Here is a 12,784-nt window from a genome sequence, read left to right on the forward strand (position 1 = left end):
TTTGGGCTTGGCTTGTCTGTTCCCCTCTTAACTAAGCCAGCCCAGTTCCATTGCTGCTTCTGATGGCTTTTGTCTTATTTTGTTTTTCACAGATTCTCTACACTCTACCTATTCTTGAAAGGTTCTGGTTAGCTCCTACATGGATTATTAAATTTTCCTCACAAACTGTCATATTTCATGATTCTATTGTTCCTCTGCCTGGAATTAAATCCCTTCTCACTTGACAAATACCTGCTCAAGTGGCAATTGTCTTTCTGTTCTCTTCTTGAAGCTGGTGTTTACTTAGTCATTTAAATATTGATTGAGCACCTATCATCTGCGAAGTACTGTTAGGGGTACTAGGAATATATCTCTGAGCTGGACAGACAAGGTCCCTGCTTTTATGATGCTTACTCTCTTGTGAGGCAAGACAGGCAAACTAGTAAACAAGTTAATCCAAGTGTTTGAAGGAAAAAAAAAATGGGAATGATAGAGTGTAACTGGATGACTAAATTGGATGGTAAGGAAGACCTTTCGGTGGAAGGTGGACTTCTTACACATTACTTCATTTTAGCACTTCATTTTATACCTTTATGAAGTTGTGTAATGCATTTATGTGTCTACATGACTCTTTCACTAGGCTGAGCTCTTACTAGCACCTTAAGCTATTATGTCTTGTCTTGGCTCTTAAATGAGTGACTAAATGAATTATGTGGCTACTACTCCCCTTTTACAGTGGTGACTGCACTACCTGAAATTTTTCCATAACTCACAGATCAAATAACTTTAAGCCTTTTGCAGATTGTCTCTCTGCAGCCAGGGTGAGAGAGATGCAGTACTTACCCTAGAGAGGATCACAGTCTGCGGGCAGAAATGTTATAAAACTTGCTTTGATAAGTATTCTGTGCACCTTGTTAGAGAGCAGGGTGTTTCCTGGGGGAGGCCACTCAGCTGCCATGGCAGCTTCCCTCCAGGTAGTTTAATTACCCTAAATACTCAGGAAGACTGACTCACTAATAAAGCTATATTGGTCTGTTAAACCAGACTCCAGTGTGTTAATTTATGATGAGAAATATGTCAGGTTCAGTAGACTGCCCCACTGGCCTTAGTGTGTGTTCTTTATGTAATCATACCACTTGGGAAGCCTAATTAAAATCAAGAGACAGCTCCACATATCAGAATGAGGGGGATTTAATTCTAGGGATGGAATGTTTACCAACATCAAGTCACCCCTACCACCATGAGCCTGGCACAGCCTTCCTCCCCACTTCAGTTTGCTTCCGTGGTTCCTGGTTCTGTTGCACTTGATATTTTATCTACCCCTAAATGGCACGTTCTTTTTTAAATAGTCCCTCTGATTTACACTGTATTCCAGGCCTTGGAACCCATTACCTCTTTCAAATTAGTTTGCTTATTGCCTTTGTCGTGTCATCCTATAGCTCCAGGCTTGGCGGTGGGGGTGTAAATTTCCAAACTCACTGTCTTTCCCCAAACATGGTAGGATTCCCAGGCTACCCAGCTTATTACAAGAACAGTGGTATCAGACAGATACAGGCATAAAATTCCCAATATGCTAAATTATAGATGGTCTATCTGTAAATGAGTAGCTTTAAAGCTTTTCTTAGGTTACTACTGAGGTGTGTAAACATGAGGAAATCCTATAGGTCAAGAGCATAAGTCCATGGAGACCCAGGAGGATGCTGACTGGCCAGTGACCGTCCCCAGTCCGTGCTCACGCAGCAACTGAGGCTAGTTTTCAGAGGAGTGGGAATGGGAGCCTTCGATTAACATCGAGCCATCCTCTTCTTACCCGTTGAAGATGGGATTAAGGCTATGAGGGGGAGGAAAAGATCGCTGCGACCCCGCGGTAAATGCCTAGTCGTGCTCCACCCGGTCTGCGGGCCTCGGTTTCCAGGATACAGAATGGAAGACGCCGACTGCTCAGGCTTGCCTCTCTGCGCATAAAATCCTTGGATTTCGTTGTAAAACCACATTTCCACGAAGTAAAGGACAACAGAGAAAGGAGAGGAAGAGGTAAATGAGGGGCGTAGGAGAAGGGATGGCAAAGAACCCCTAACCTCGAGTTACATCAAGTGACGTAAAGCGCAAGAATCCATGCGCGAGCCCCTTAGCAACGGCGCAGGCTCAGTTCTGGTGTGGGGGTTTCTGGGGATTGTAGTTTACCCATCTTTGCGGGAGAGGAAGACCTGTCACCGACTTCCTTGCACACCCACGCCGACCTGGGGCTGTGTGCACGGTCCAGTGGAGGGGGGTCAGTGTTATCAACAGTTACTAATATCTATAATAGGAAACATATCTATAACAAGGCTGGTGGGACTTCAACAAAGGCCTAGTAAATGCTGAGGAATTCGGGATGCTTTCACAGAAAACCGTGTGATAAACGATTCGGACGGATTAAGCATTCGCCTGGGACACAGTGGGAAGGTAGTAAGCGAGTGGGATCATTACAGGCAGAAGAAACTGCTCCTACAAATTTGGAAGCATGAGAGCAGTTACGAATGGCTGAGAACACAAAGGGGTAGGTAGGGGTTGGTATACCATGGGATCTGAGGATTTAGAAATGGGAAGAAATCAGATCATGAAGGGTCTTGAATGCTAAACTCAAGAATTTGGACCTTTTGCTGAATACCTCACACACAGCCCAAGTAATATGAATGACGCCCTCCTTTGCATTCTCCATATTTTGCTCATCTTTATCACTTGCCACAGCATTTCTGACTGTGTCTTCGTCCCAAGGATCATGGCCTTGTGATGAGAGCTCAGGAAGTGTTTTTTGAATGATCAGATTTGAGTTTTTAGAAAAGCAAGCTGCAACAAGGTGAGAGGGTAAGAAGAGAGCAAGGCTGGATGTAAAAAACCATCAGAGTTCAAAGTAAATCGTTTTCCCCGCCTCCAATGTTCCCTCCATCCACGGGTTGAAATCTGGCAGCTCAAAGGCCATTTCCAACATAGGTTTTGTTTGGCCAGCACTTTTTAAAAAATTAGTTGCCCTGTATTTTTAAAGTGAAATGTTTCACATTTAAGCAATAACAAGAGATTTCTGGGTTCTCTTGAAAAATCTGAAGAGTTGACAATTTGGGGCCCTGATTCTTCACAGCAGTGAAAGGAGCTGAGTAGCTACTGCCCCCTTTAGACAGGACAAACTCTCCCGTTTCTCACGTTCCCTACCACTTCTTCCATCCCCCAAAACTGAGGCCAAATACCTTTTATCCTGATGCTTTTATTTTCATTTCCTTACAGTGAACTCGTGCTGTTCGACCTTGGAGGCATTTGAGTTGCCCATCTTTGTACTAATCTATCCTGCCTGGTATCTGAGGAGTGATTCAATTAAACTAATATTTTAGGAAGATTAGTCAGTACAAAACAGATTGAAGAGAGGGGCTGGGAGGCAGAAAGGAATAAATAAATTGGAAACCTATTGAAGGAATAGGTTGAGAGAAAGGAATAAATAAATTGGAAACCTATTTAGAGAACTTGGCCAGCAATTAAATATTGGATGAAAGATGAGGAAAGGGCAAAATATAACTGCAGAGTTTCCTGCCAGAATGGCTGAGAAGATGGTATCACCAACATAAGAAAGTGGTATAAGTGGAAAGGGTGGTGGTGATCACTACCTTGCTACCTGTAGTATTTTGTGGGCAAGGGTCAAGAGTTACCAGTCCCATAATCTTCCAGTATTGTGCTGGACATGCATTAGTTGCCCAGGAAATTCTAGTTGAATTGAAACTGATCTCAGGTGGGGTATATATCTGACGACAGGGGAGAGCTGGAATGCTTGAAAGAAACCAGTAAGTTGTCGGACCTTAGGAATTCTCTCTAGAGTGGATGATCCTGGGGCTTGGGGATACTTAATCCGTTTTGGAGAAAAATCTACGCGAAAGTCCTGAAGCAGAGCAAGAATTTAGCACGGAAAAATGGAGATGGGGGTCAGGGAGATGGTGTCATTCCAGGGGAAAGGAGAAAAAAAAAAAAAAGAGAGAGACTGGATGGTAGGACTTTTCCTGCAATACACTGGTACAGCAAGCTCTTGACTGGGGCACTAGGCAGGGGATTTTGGACAATGAGACTGGGAAGGTTGGAACGCTGGACCTTTCTAAACAGTTTTGAGAGCACATCACTTAAAAGGAAAAGAAATTTTCAGCCCCCAACCCCCCAAAATTATTTATTTACAAGTTATATGTACAACTAATGTAGTATTATGCCCTTATATTTACACATAGAAGAAATTTCAAGATTATAAAAATTAGAAATATTCTAGTATTTTCGTCTCACTCCCCTAATGTATCCTATCACACACACCCTATGGGACGCCCCTCCCAACTCCCCGCCTTAACATACATCACTTTGGAGCCTCTGCTGTAATCAAAGGGAGCCTTTGAAGTTTCTGAAACAGGAGGGGCATGGTCTCTGTCGATTTTCCCGAATCCGCAAACTTTAAAGGCTTGAGACGTCAAAGAACTGCAATTGCCTTGGACTGCCTTCCACGTGCCAGGAAACGCCTCAGTGCTTTAACATAACTCATTTAATCCCCATAGCAAACCTACGCTGTACGCACTACTATTACCTTTTAAGCTATTTTTATCTTAAGATGAAATCGAGGCATAGTGAGCTTAAGAAACTTTCCCAGGGTGACACAGAAGTGGCGGAGTCAGAATTGGAACTCACGCTGGGTGGGTCCACACTCCAAGAGTTTAACCACCACTGAGAGAGGGGTGAGAGGGAACTGTTTTTTCTCTCGTGCGGCCTTCCTTAATCAACTCTCTCATCAATCACAGCTGTCGTGAGAATCAGGCACTGTGCGAGGTGGCGGTGAAAAAGATGACTAATCCCCAGGATGCCTCTCATGCGGTGGTCTAGGCAAGGTCTGCGTCTCCGCAGTCTCCCGAAGCCAAAACGACGGCCACGCAGGCGCAGATCCATGGGTTTGGTTTCTATGGTTTCCGGGGCGACGGGGCTGCCGCAAAGGACGCCCGCAGCGCGACGCTTGCAGCCCGACGCCGGGCGCCCACCTGCTTTCCGCTGTCGCGCTGCGGGCGTCCTTTGCGGCAGCACTCCGCGTCGCCGGCGGACTACTCAGCGGCTGCGGCCAGCGAGGAGGAAAGGGCACCGCACCCGGACGGTAGGGGTTGCGTATGTCCGCGGGGCGATTAAGCCTAAGGAGCCTCCTTCCGAGACTTCTTTAACGTATTTCCTCTTGGCTTGCTGGGTGTCCGTTCTCCCTGGCCCCAACTCCGTTGTGTTTTCTGCTTTCCTAGGCCCCTTGGTCCACAGGCCAATGTCACCGAAGCCTGTAGACCGCGCCTCTCTTCGGCTCTTTCCACGTTACCTTAGCTTTCTGCTTGACTCCTGGTTTGGCCTTCTGTTTCTTAACCTGAAGTCCACGCTCCTTGTCCCGGCTTGCATGGCCCTGCGGGATTTGGGCCCCGCCAACCTCTTCAGCTCGTCTTTTTCTTCTTCCCGACATGCACTCTGCCCTCAGCCACGTCTGGGTGCTCGGTGTCCCCCAGACATACCCAGCACCTCCGGCTGTAACTCGTGCTGTGTGTGCCCTTCAGGAATGCTCTGCTCACTGATCCTCACTTGGCAAACGCAACCCGTCTTAAAGGCATTCTCAAGTCTCCTGGGCAGAGTTGGTGCTTCCTTCGACTTTTTGTCTCTTGGGCTCTTGCATTGGCTTCTGAATTCCCTGTGTATGCCCCATTACATTGCTTATGTTGCAGCTGCCCCCCTCCCATTTCTAGTGCCTGGTTCGTTAATACTCAGTAAATGAATAAAATAATGGGTAGAAAATTAAAAAATTAAATTCACTTGTAAATCTACTACTCATACATAAAAAAACTGTATCGACCTTTTCTTGTGCCTCCTTCCAGTCTTCTTCTGCAGTTTTTCTTTGGCATTATTGTAATCCCTTTTGTCTTTTAACATCAAAATGTGTGTTCCGTGTATATTATTCTCCGCCCCTGACCAATATTCTACTAAATGTGTAGCAGATTTAATTAACCATTTCTCTGCTGTTGCACCTTTAAGTTGTTTGAAATTCATTTTTTCCTCCACAGTTACTGAGCTTCTACCTGGTCTGTACCCAGTAGGCACTCATTGTTCAGTAGGGGAGACATCGAAGTGAATAGTCTATTACGGGAGCGTGCAAAGTACAATGAGGAGTTGAGGATGCTGTGCTAACACTGGAGGGACCCACCAGTGTCAGGATGATGTCTCAGAAGAAGTGTCATCTAAATTGAAATGGATCAGAAAATTGAAAGAAATGGTTTTGTGCTTGTGCTTTTTGGCTTATTTCAGTTATTTCTTCAGATCTATCTCAAAGAATTAGGATTACTGAATCAAAACATAAGCATTTTTTTTGACTTTTGATAAAAATGACCTTATTGATATAGAGGATTTTTATGCATTGTTTTTTAGTTCTAGTTCTCTGTTCCTTGAGTTTTGTGAAAGCACAAAAATTGCTCACCTACCATAAACTGGAAGAACCTGTCTAATGAAGAAGTTTGGTGAGAAGAGGTTGGGAAAGTAGTATGAAATATCTTTCTAGAGGGCTATTGATCATAATTATCTAGCTTTTTTTCTGAAAACAATTGCAATTTTATGGCATTCTTTTTTTTTCCCCCTCTTCCATTTCAGCCATGCCTTTCTTTGATGTGCAGAAAAGGCTGGGCCTTAACTTAGACCAGTGGATGACAATCCAGAGTGCTGAGCAGCCTAACAAGATTGCAGGTCGATGCCATGCTTTTGAAAAAGAATGGATAGAGTGCGCACATGGAATTGGTGGTATCCGTGCAGAGAAAGAGTGCAAGATAGAATATGATGATTTGGTAGAATGTCTACTTCGGCAGAAAACGGTGAGGAAGTGATGGAGATGGGAACTGAATTACTTCCTTGTTTCTTTGGGGCTACTTTTAAGTGTTTTTGATTGGTCATTGGTCATTGCCTCATCCAGTGTGAATTGGCAAAGCACTTGTGGTGAAACACCTTCTCTACCGAGGTACCTCGTCAAAGAAATTGAATGCCTTCAGGTCTGAGAGGAAACTGTTCCTTAGTGTTCTTCCTCATCTTATGTATTTTCCTTAGCATTGTACCCTGTTGTAGCCACCAGGTTAGACATTGCATGTGTGTATTTCCATTTTTGCAGTAGGCTATAAAGTAAAGAATATCAGCCAGCCTTGGGTATTTGTCCTTGAACATCTTTGGGTGAATGTATTTCACATTCATTGAGTGTTAACTGGGGAAGATTAAAACCCTGTAGATCTATTACATTGAACCTGATAACAATCTGAATTTATTTCTACTCTGGGGAAAATAAAGGCATTAATGAGATTGCTTTAGGTGAACCTGATCAAAGATGCAGGAAAAAAAAAAGGTTAATAGCATGGTGCATACCTCCTCAAGAGTTGAATGAGTTGTATAACATACAGGGCCCTGTTCTCCCTTGGAGAAGAAATCTCTGGGTGTGGGCTGTCATTTTGCCTGTTTCTGTGCTCCAGATATAACAAACAGAAATGTTTTTACTACTACCAACTTTTTTGGAGTTTAGGAATACAATGAGATTTTCAGTTAAATTTATCTCAAAGTTATTTGTATCAAAAAGTTTTAATTTCTTAACTTTTACCATCTGCTTTTGGCATTTGATTAAGGTAAAGCCAAACTTAGAAGGAATGAGGGGGTGTCAGGTAATAATTTTGTACTGATCTCTGCAAGAATAGTAATCATTAAGTGGGTAATATTATAGTATTACTGAGGGATAAGGAATTATTCATGGTTGTCCACCTTCCAGCTATTTAGTTCACAACATGTGTTAACTTCTGTTCTGTAGGCCGCAGTTACTCCTTGCTCAGATTAAGACTTTACTCATTGCGGAAAATTTACACCAAGAGGAGACAGTGTGGTGAGGTGGGAAGAACACTGGATTGGGAGTTGGGAGAGCTGGTATCTGATGCTGGTTCTGCCACCACTAGTTTTGTGACTTCGGGCAAGTCACTGCCCTTCTGGTCTTGGTTTCCTTATTGGAAATATTAAAACATTGCTCTAAGGTCACTTCCTCATCCTGTGAATTTATGAATAGAAACGTTATGTTTTAGAGTTCACCATAAATCATTAGATACTTCCCTCTAGTCAAAGAAGCTTGCGGATCAAGGAATTAGAATCAAGCACTGTTCTAAGTTCTTAGAATGTAATAATGTATTTATTTCTCAGAACAATCCTGCAAGACGCTTTACAATTGTTTTCCCCACTGTACAGTTTGAAATTTGAGGCAAGGAAATGTTAAGGCCATTGCCTAAGGTCATATAGGCAGTAAGAAATGGAAATGGGACTTGAGCCTGGCAATGCTGGTTCCAGACCCTATGCTTGTATCCAGAACACCAAGTGGTGACTGGTTCTAGCTGAGAGAAAGATTTGACGTGTGGTGTTGTGGTAGCTCAACCATGACTAGTCCTCTTTTGGGAGACCTTAATAGAGAAATGTTAAGAATACAGTTTTAAAAATAGTGTTTATATTAGTATTTAGGATACCTAGAGTTTTTTCTGCTGAAGTTATATCTTAATTCTTTATAGTTAATGCAATGTTTAATTGAATATCTAACTCTTCGTGCTGTTGTGAAAACTTAATCATTCTCTCAGAAACATTTATTGGATCACCTGTTATGTCAGGAACTATTCTAGACATTGGGAATATAGCAGTAAGTAAAACAGCAAAAAGTCTCTGCCCTGATGGAGCTTATATTGCAGGGCGCTGGGGCTGAGGGGTGGGGAATGAGGGTGGTGTGGAGGGCAGGGGTAGGATACAGAAAATTAACCAGCAAGGTGAGAAATGCGTGTCAGGTGTTGATATATGCAATGGGGAAAATAAACAGGGGAAGGACAGAAAGCACTGGACATGGAGTAGATGCTCTTATAAGTAGGATGGTCCAAGAAGAGTTCAGTGCTAGAAGCCATTTGGGCAGATACTTTGAGAGAGTGAACCATGTGCACATGACGGAAGAATGTTCTGAGGAGAGGAAACAGCAAGTGGAAGGTTCTGTGAGCTGGAGCAGAGAGAGCCTGGGGAAGAGTATTAAGACATAAAGTCAGAGAGGTGGGTCTTATGAGTCGTTATAAGGAAGGATTCAGCTTTTCCTCACAGTAAGATGGAAGCCGTTGGGTTTTGATTAGATGAATAATGCAGTCAGGATTAGTAAGTCTATTTTCCAAGTCATGGAATCCATGAATTATGGCTCTCACACCGTCTTTTTGTTGTTACTGTTAATTGTTTATTTATCGAGAGAAACTGTTCCTTAGCCCAGATATTCATAGTTAATAGTTTCATAGTTCAGGAATGCAGGTAAGTGACAAACATCCATGGCACTTGGCCCAAAGAAATTCTTTGCATTCCAAGATCACTTTGCACTCTGAAAGATACCAGCCTTCATCAATCATCTCAGAATCTTTTATGGAATCATAATTTCTGTAGAAATCTGAGTATGCCTTCTTTCTTGGTTCAGCCATAGCAAACTAATAGAAAGCTGCAACTCCCAGGGACACAACGAATGCACCAACAGTATGAAATCACATATGGCGAGAAGGCCTTGCATCTGAGGTTTCTTCAAAGCACTAGAAGTCATGGTAGTTACTCTCCTCAACAACGTCCTTCCAGACTTCACACAGTCTTGAATAGCATGACTTTCATTTGTTGGGAATGTCCTGTCTGAGGAGAAGAGGCAGAACTTAGGGTCCTGCTTTTCTGCATGACTAGTAGCTGAGTACACGTCACGTCTTATTTCAGTGTAGTCAGGAGACCTCATATTGGCTATTTCTGCTTCATTCAGACCCAGTGAGCAGTCACCAGCAGCAGTGCCACCTTCACATAGAGAGATCAGGAATGTATAAGCTATGAGATGACCTCAGCTTTTACTGTTTTAAAGATTTTAGTATGTACAAATATACCTACTAAGGGTTTTGGATCTCTGTGTTTTTGTTAATTGTTTTTGTAAATACATGTATTCCTATATGTAGTAGGAATATTTTAGTTAATAGTTTTCAAGGAGATACTGTTATATATACCGGAAATTTATTTGTTAAAAGCTTGGGAAGTGATTTCAAATTAGTTCTTTAAAGATGGGATTTATCTCAGGCCCTCTAGGATGAAAAGCTTCCATAGTTTAAAAATGAAACCAATTTTCATTCTGCTTCTCCAGCCCTCACTTTCTGGTGTGTATTTCCCCCTAGTTTAAATACTTTCTTCCTTTGACAGATGAAGCGTCTGAATACCATCAGGAAGCAGCGGGATAAGCTAATTAAGGAAGGGAAGTACACACCTCCACCTCACCACTCCGGCAAGGAGGATCCTCGGCCCTGAGCAGAGCAGCTGCCGGTGGCTGGAGGCTGATTTTCACATTCTCTTTTCTCTGCTGGAAACTTTACATACTGAGAATCCCTTTGTGAAAGTGTCTAAAAATAAAGGATTGTTGATTCCTATTTTGTTCCATTTTCTTTTGGATCATACTCCTGTATAATGAGGTTGCAACCTATTTTTTAAGTTTGGAAAAAGGCTTCTGCCTATGCCTTAAAAATGAACATCTAGGGAATAATAAGTAGCATGTAATGAATGCTTACTATGTATGAGGTACTTTAAATATGGTAACTCATTTAAGAAGCTGCAGTGTTCTTAGTGTTTGATTCTGGTTTGTTTTCTGTAAAGCACCAACTTGGGCTGGGAGGGAGAGGCAGTGGAGAAAGTGGTAGTGTGTTTGCTCGAAGGTCTGTGAAGTGTAACTTTAAGGCTAAGAAAGTGCCAAGTTTAGATAACTTAATCGTGAAGAAACAATGCCGTTGTTTCAATTCTCCATCTTGTATCAGTGGTTTACTAGTACTTCAAACTGATGTATTTAGAAACATGTTTTTAAAAGAAAAAATTCAGATGTAGAAGGAAAGTATGAACCTTAGAAAGTTAATGTAAGTGTTGAGAATATAATTGCAGCATTTTTAAAACCTTTAAAAAATTGTGTTAAAATTCACATAATATAAAATATACCATCTTAAACATTTTTAAGTGTGTAGTTCAGTGGTATTAAGTACATACACGTGCAGCCGTCGCTACCATCCATCTCCAGAACTCCTTTCATATCCACTAAATAATACTCCCCATCCGCCTCTGCCCCAGCCCCTGGCAACCACTATTCTACTTACCATCTCTATGATTTTGACTCCTCTAAGTACCTCATTATAAGTGAAGTCTTACAGTATTTGTCTGTTTGTGACTGGCTTAGGTCACTTAGCATAATGTCCTCCAGCTTTATACATGGTGTAGCATATATCAGAATTTCTTTTCTTTCCAAGGCTGAGTAGTAGTCCATTATATGTATATGCCACATTTTTCTTACCCATTCGTCAGTCAGTAGACACTTGGGTTACTTCCATGTTTTAGCTATTGTGAATAATGCTATGAATATGGGTGTACAAATATCTCCTTGAGACCCTATTTTCAAATACACTCCCAGCAATAGTGCAGAAGGATCCTAGTTTCTCCACATCTTCACCAACATTTATTATTTTCTTGATTTCTTTGATAGTAGCCATTTAATAGAAGTGAGGTATCTCATTGTAGTTTTGATTTGCATTTCCCTAATGATTAATGATTTTGCATCTTTCCATGTGCCTATTGACCATTTGTATATTTTGTTTGAATAAGTGTCTATTCAAATTCTTTGTCCATTTTTTAATTGAGGTGAGATTTTTGTTTGTTACTGAGTTTAGGAGTTTTCTATGTATTTGGAATAGTGACTCATCAGATATGTAATTTGCAAATATTCTCTCCCATTCTGTGGATTACCTTTTTACTCTGCTGATAGTGTATTTTGAAGCGCAAATTTTTAAAGTTTTCATGAAGTCTAATTTTTCTGTTTTTTCTTTTGTTGCCTTTGATGTCAGATCCAAGAAATCATTGTCAAATCCAATGTTTGTGAAGCTTTTGCCCTATGTTTTCTTCCAAGTTTTATGGTTTTAGGTCATGGGTGCATTTTGAGTTAAATTTTTTAAAAAGCATTAGGTAAGGGTTCAACTTCATTATTTCACATGTGGCTATCCAGATTTTTCAGTACCATTTGTTGACGAGACTGTCTTTTCCTTTTTGAATGGTCTTGGCACCCTTGTCAAAAATCCTTTGGCCATACGAGTGAGGGTTTATTTCTGGACTCTCATTCTGTTGGTCCGTATGTCTGTCTTTATGCCAGTACCACACTATTTTGATTACTGTAGCTTTGTCTTAAGTTTAAAAATCAGGAATCCTGATTTGAGTCCTCAAGCTTTGCTCTTTTCAGGATTGTTCTGGCTATTCAGGGTCCCTTGAGATTCTATATTAATCTTAGGATGGGTTTTTCTATTTATTAAAAAAAAATGGGATTTTGATAGGGATAGCATTAAACCTGTAGATTGCTTTGGGGTAGTACTGACATCTTAAGTCTTCCAATCTATGCACATGAGATTTCTTTCCATTTATGTCTTTTTTTTTTTTTTTAGTTTTTTTTTTTTTTTTTTGAGGTGGGGAGGGAGGTAATTAAGTTTACTCATCTATTTACTTTTTTTTAGAGGAGGTACTGAGGATTGAACCCAGGACCTCGTGCATGCTAAGCATGCGCTCTACCACTTTGAGCTATACTCTCCCCCAGTTTATTTATGTCTTTCATTTCTTTCAGCAGTGTTTTGTAGTTTTCATTGTAAAAGTCTTTCATCTCCTTGGTTAAGTCCTGAGTGTTGTTTAGATGCTATTTTAAATGGAATTGTTTCTGCAATTTCATTTT

The 12,784-nt window shown here is 41.4% G+C and overlaps 1 protein-coding gene across 1 annotated transcript; it reads left to right on the forward strand.

Annotated features, from left to right (window-relative positions):
* The first annotated feature begins 4,974 nt into the window (after positions 1-4,974).
* NDUFS5 (NADH:ubiquinone oxidoreductase subunit S5) lies at positions 4,975-10,463 on the forward strand. Its single transcript, XM_006186350.2, has 3 exons — positions 4,975-5,119; positions 6,637-6,854; positions 10,240-10,463. Exons 2-3 carry the CDS (start codon positions 6,639-6,641, stop codon positions 10,342-10,344), a joined length of 321 nt encoding a protein of 106 aa, XP_006186412.1. The 5' UTR covers positions 4,975-5,119; positions 6,637-6,638; the 3' UTR covers positions 10,345-10,463.
* The last annotated feature ends 2,321 nt before the right edge of the window (positions 10,464-12,784 follow it).

The sequence above is a fragment of the Camelus ferus genome, chromosome 13 (assembly GCF_009834535.1).
Source record: "Camelus ferus isolate YT-003-E chromosome 13, BCGSAC_Cfer_1.0, whole genome shotgun sequence".
Classification (NCBI taxonomy): domain Eukaryota; kingdom Metazoa; phylum Chordata; class Mammalia; order Artiodactyla; family Camelidae; genus Camelus; species Camelus ferus.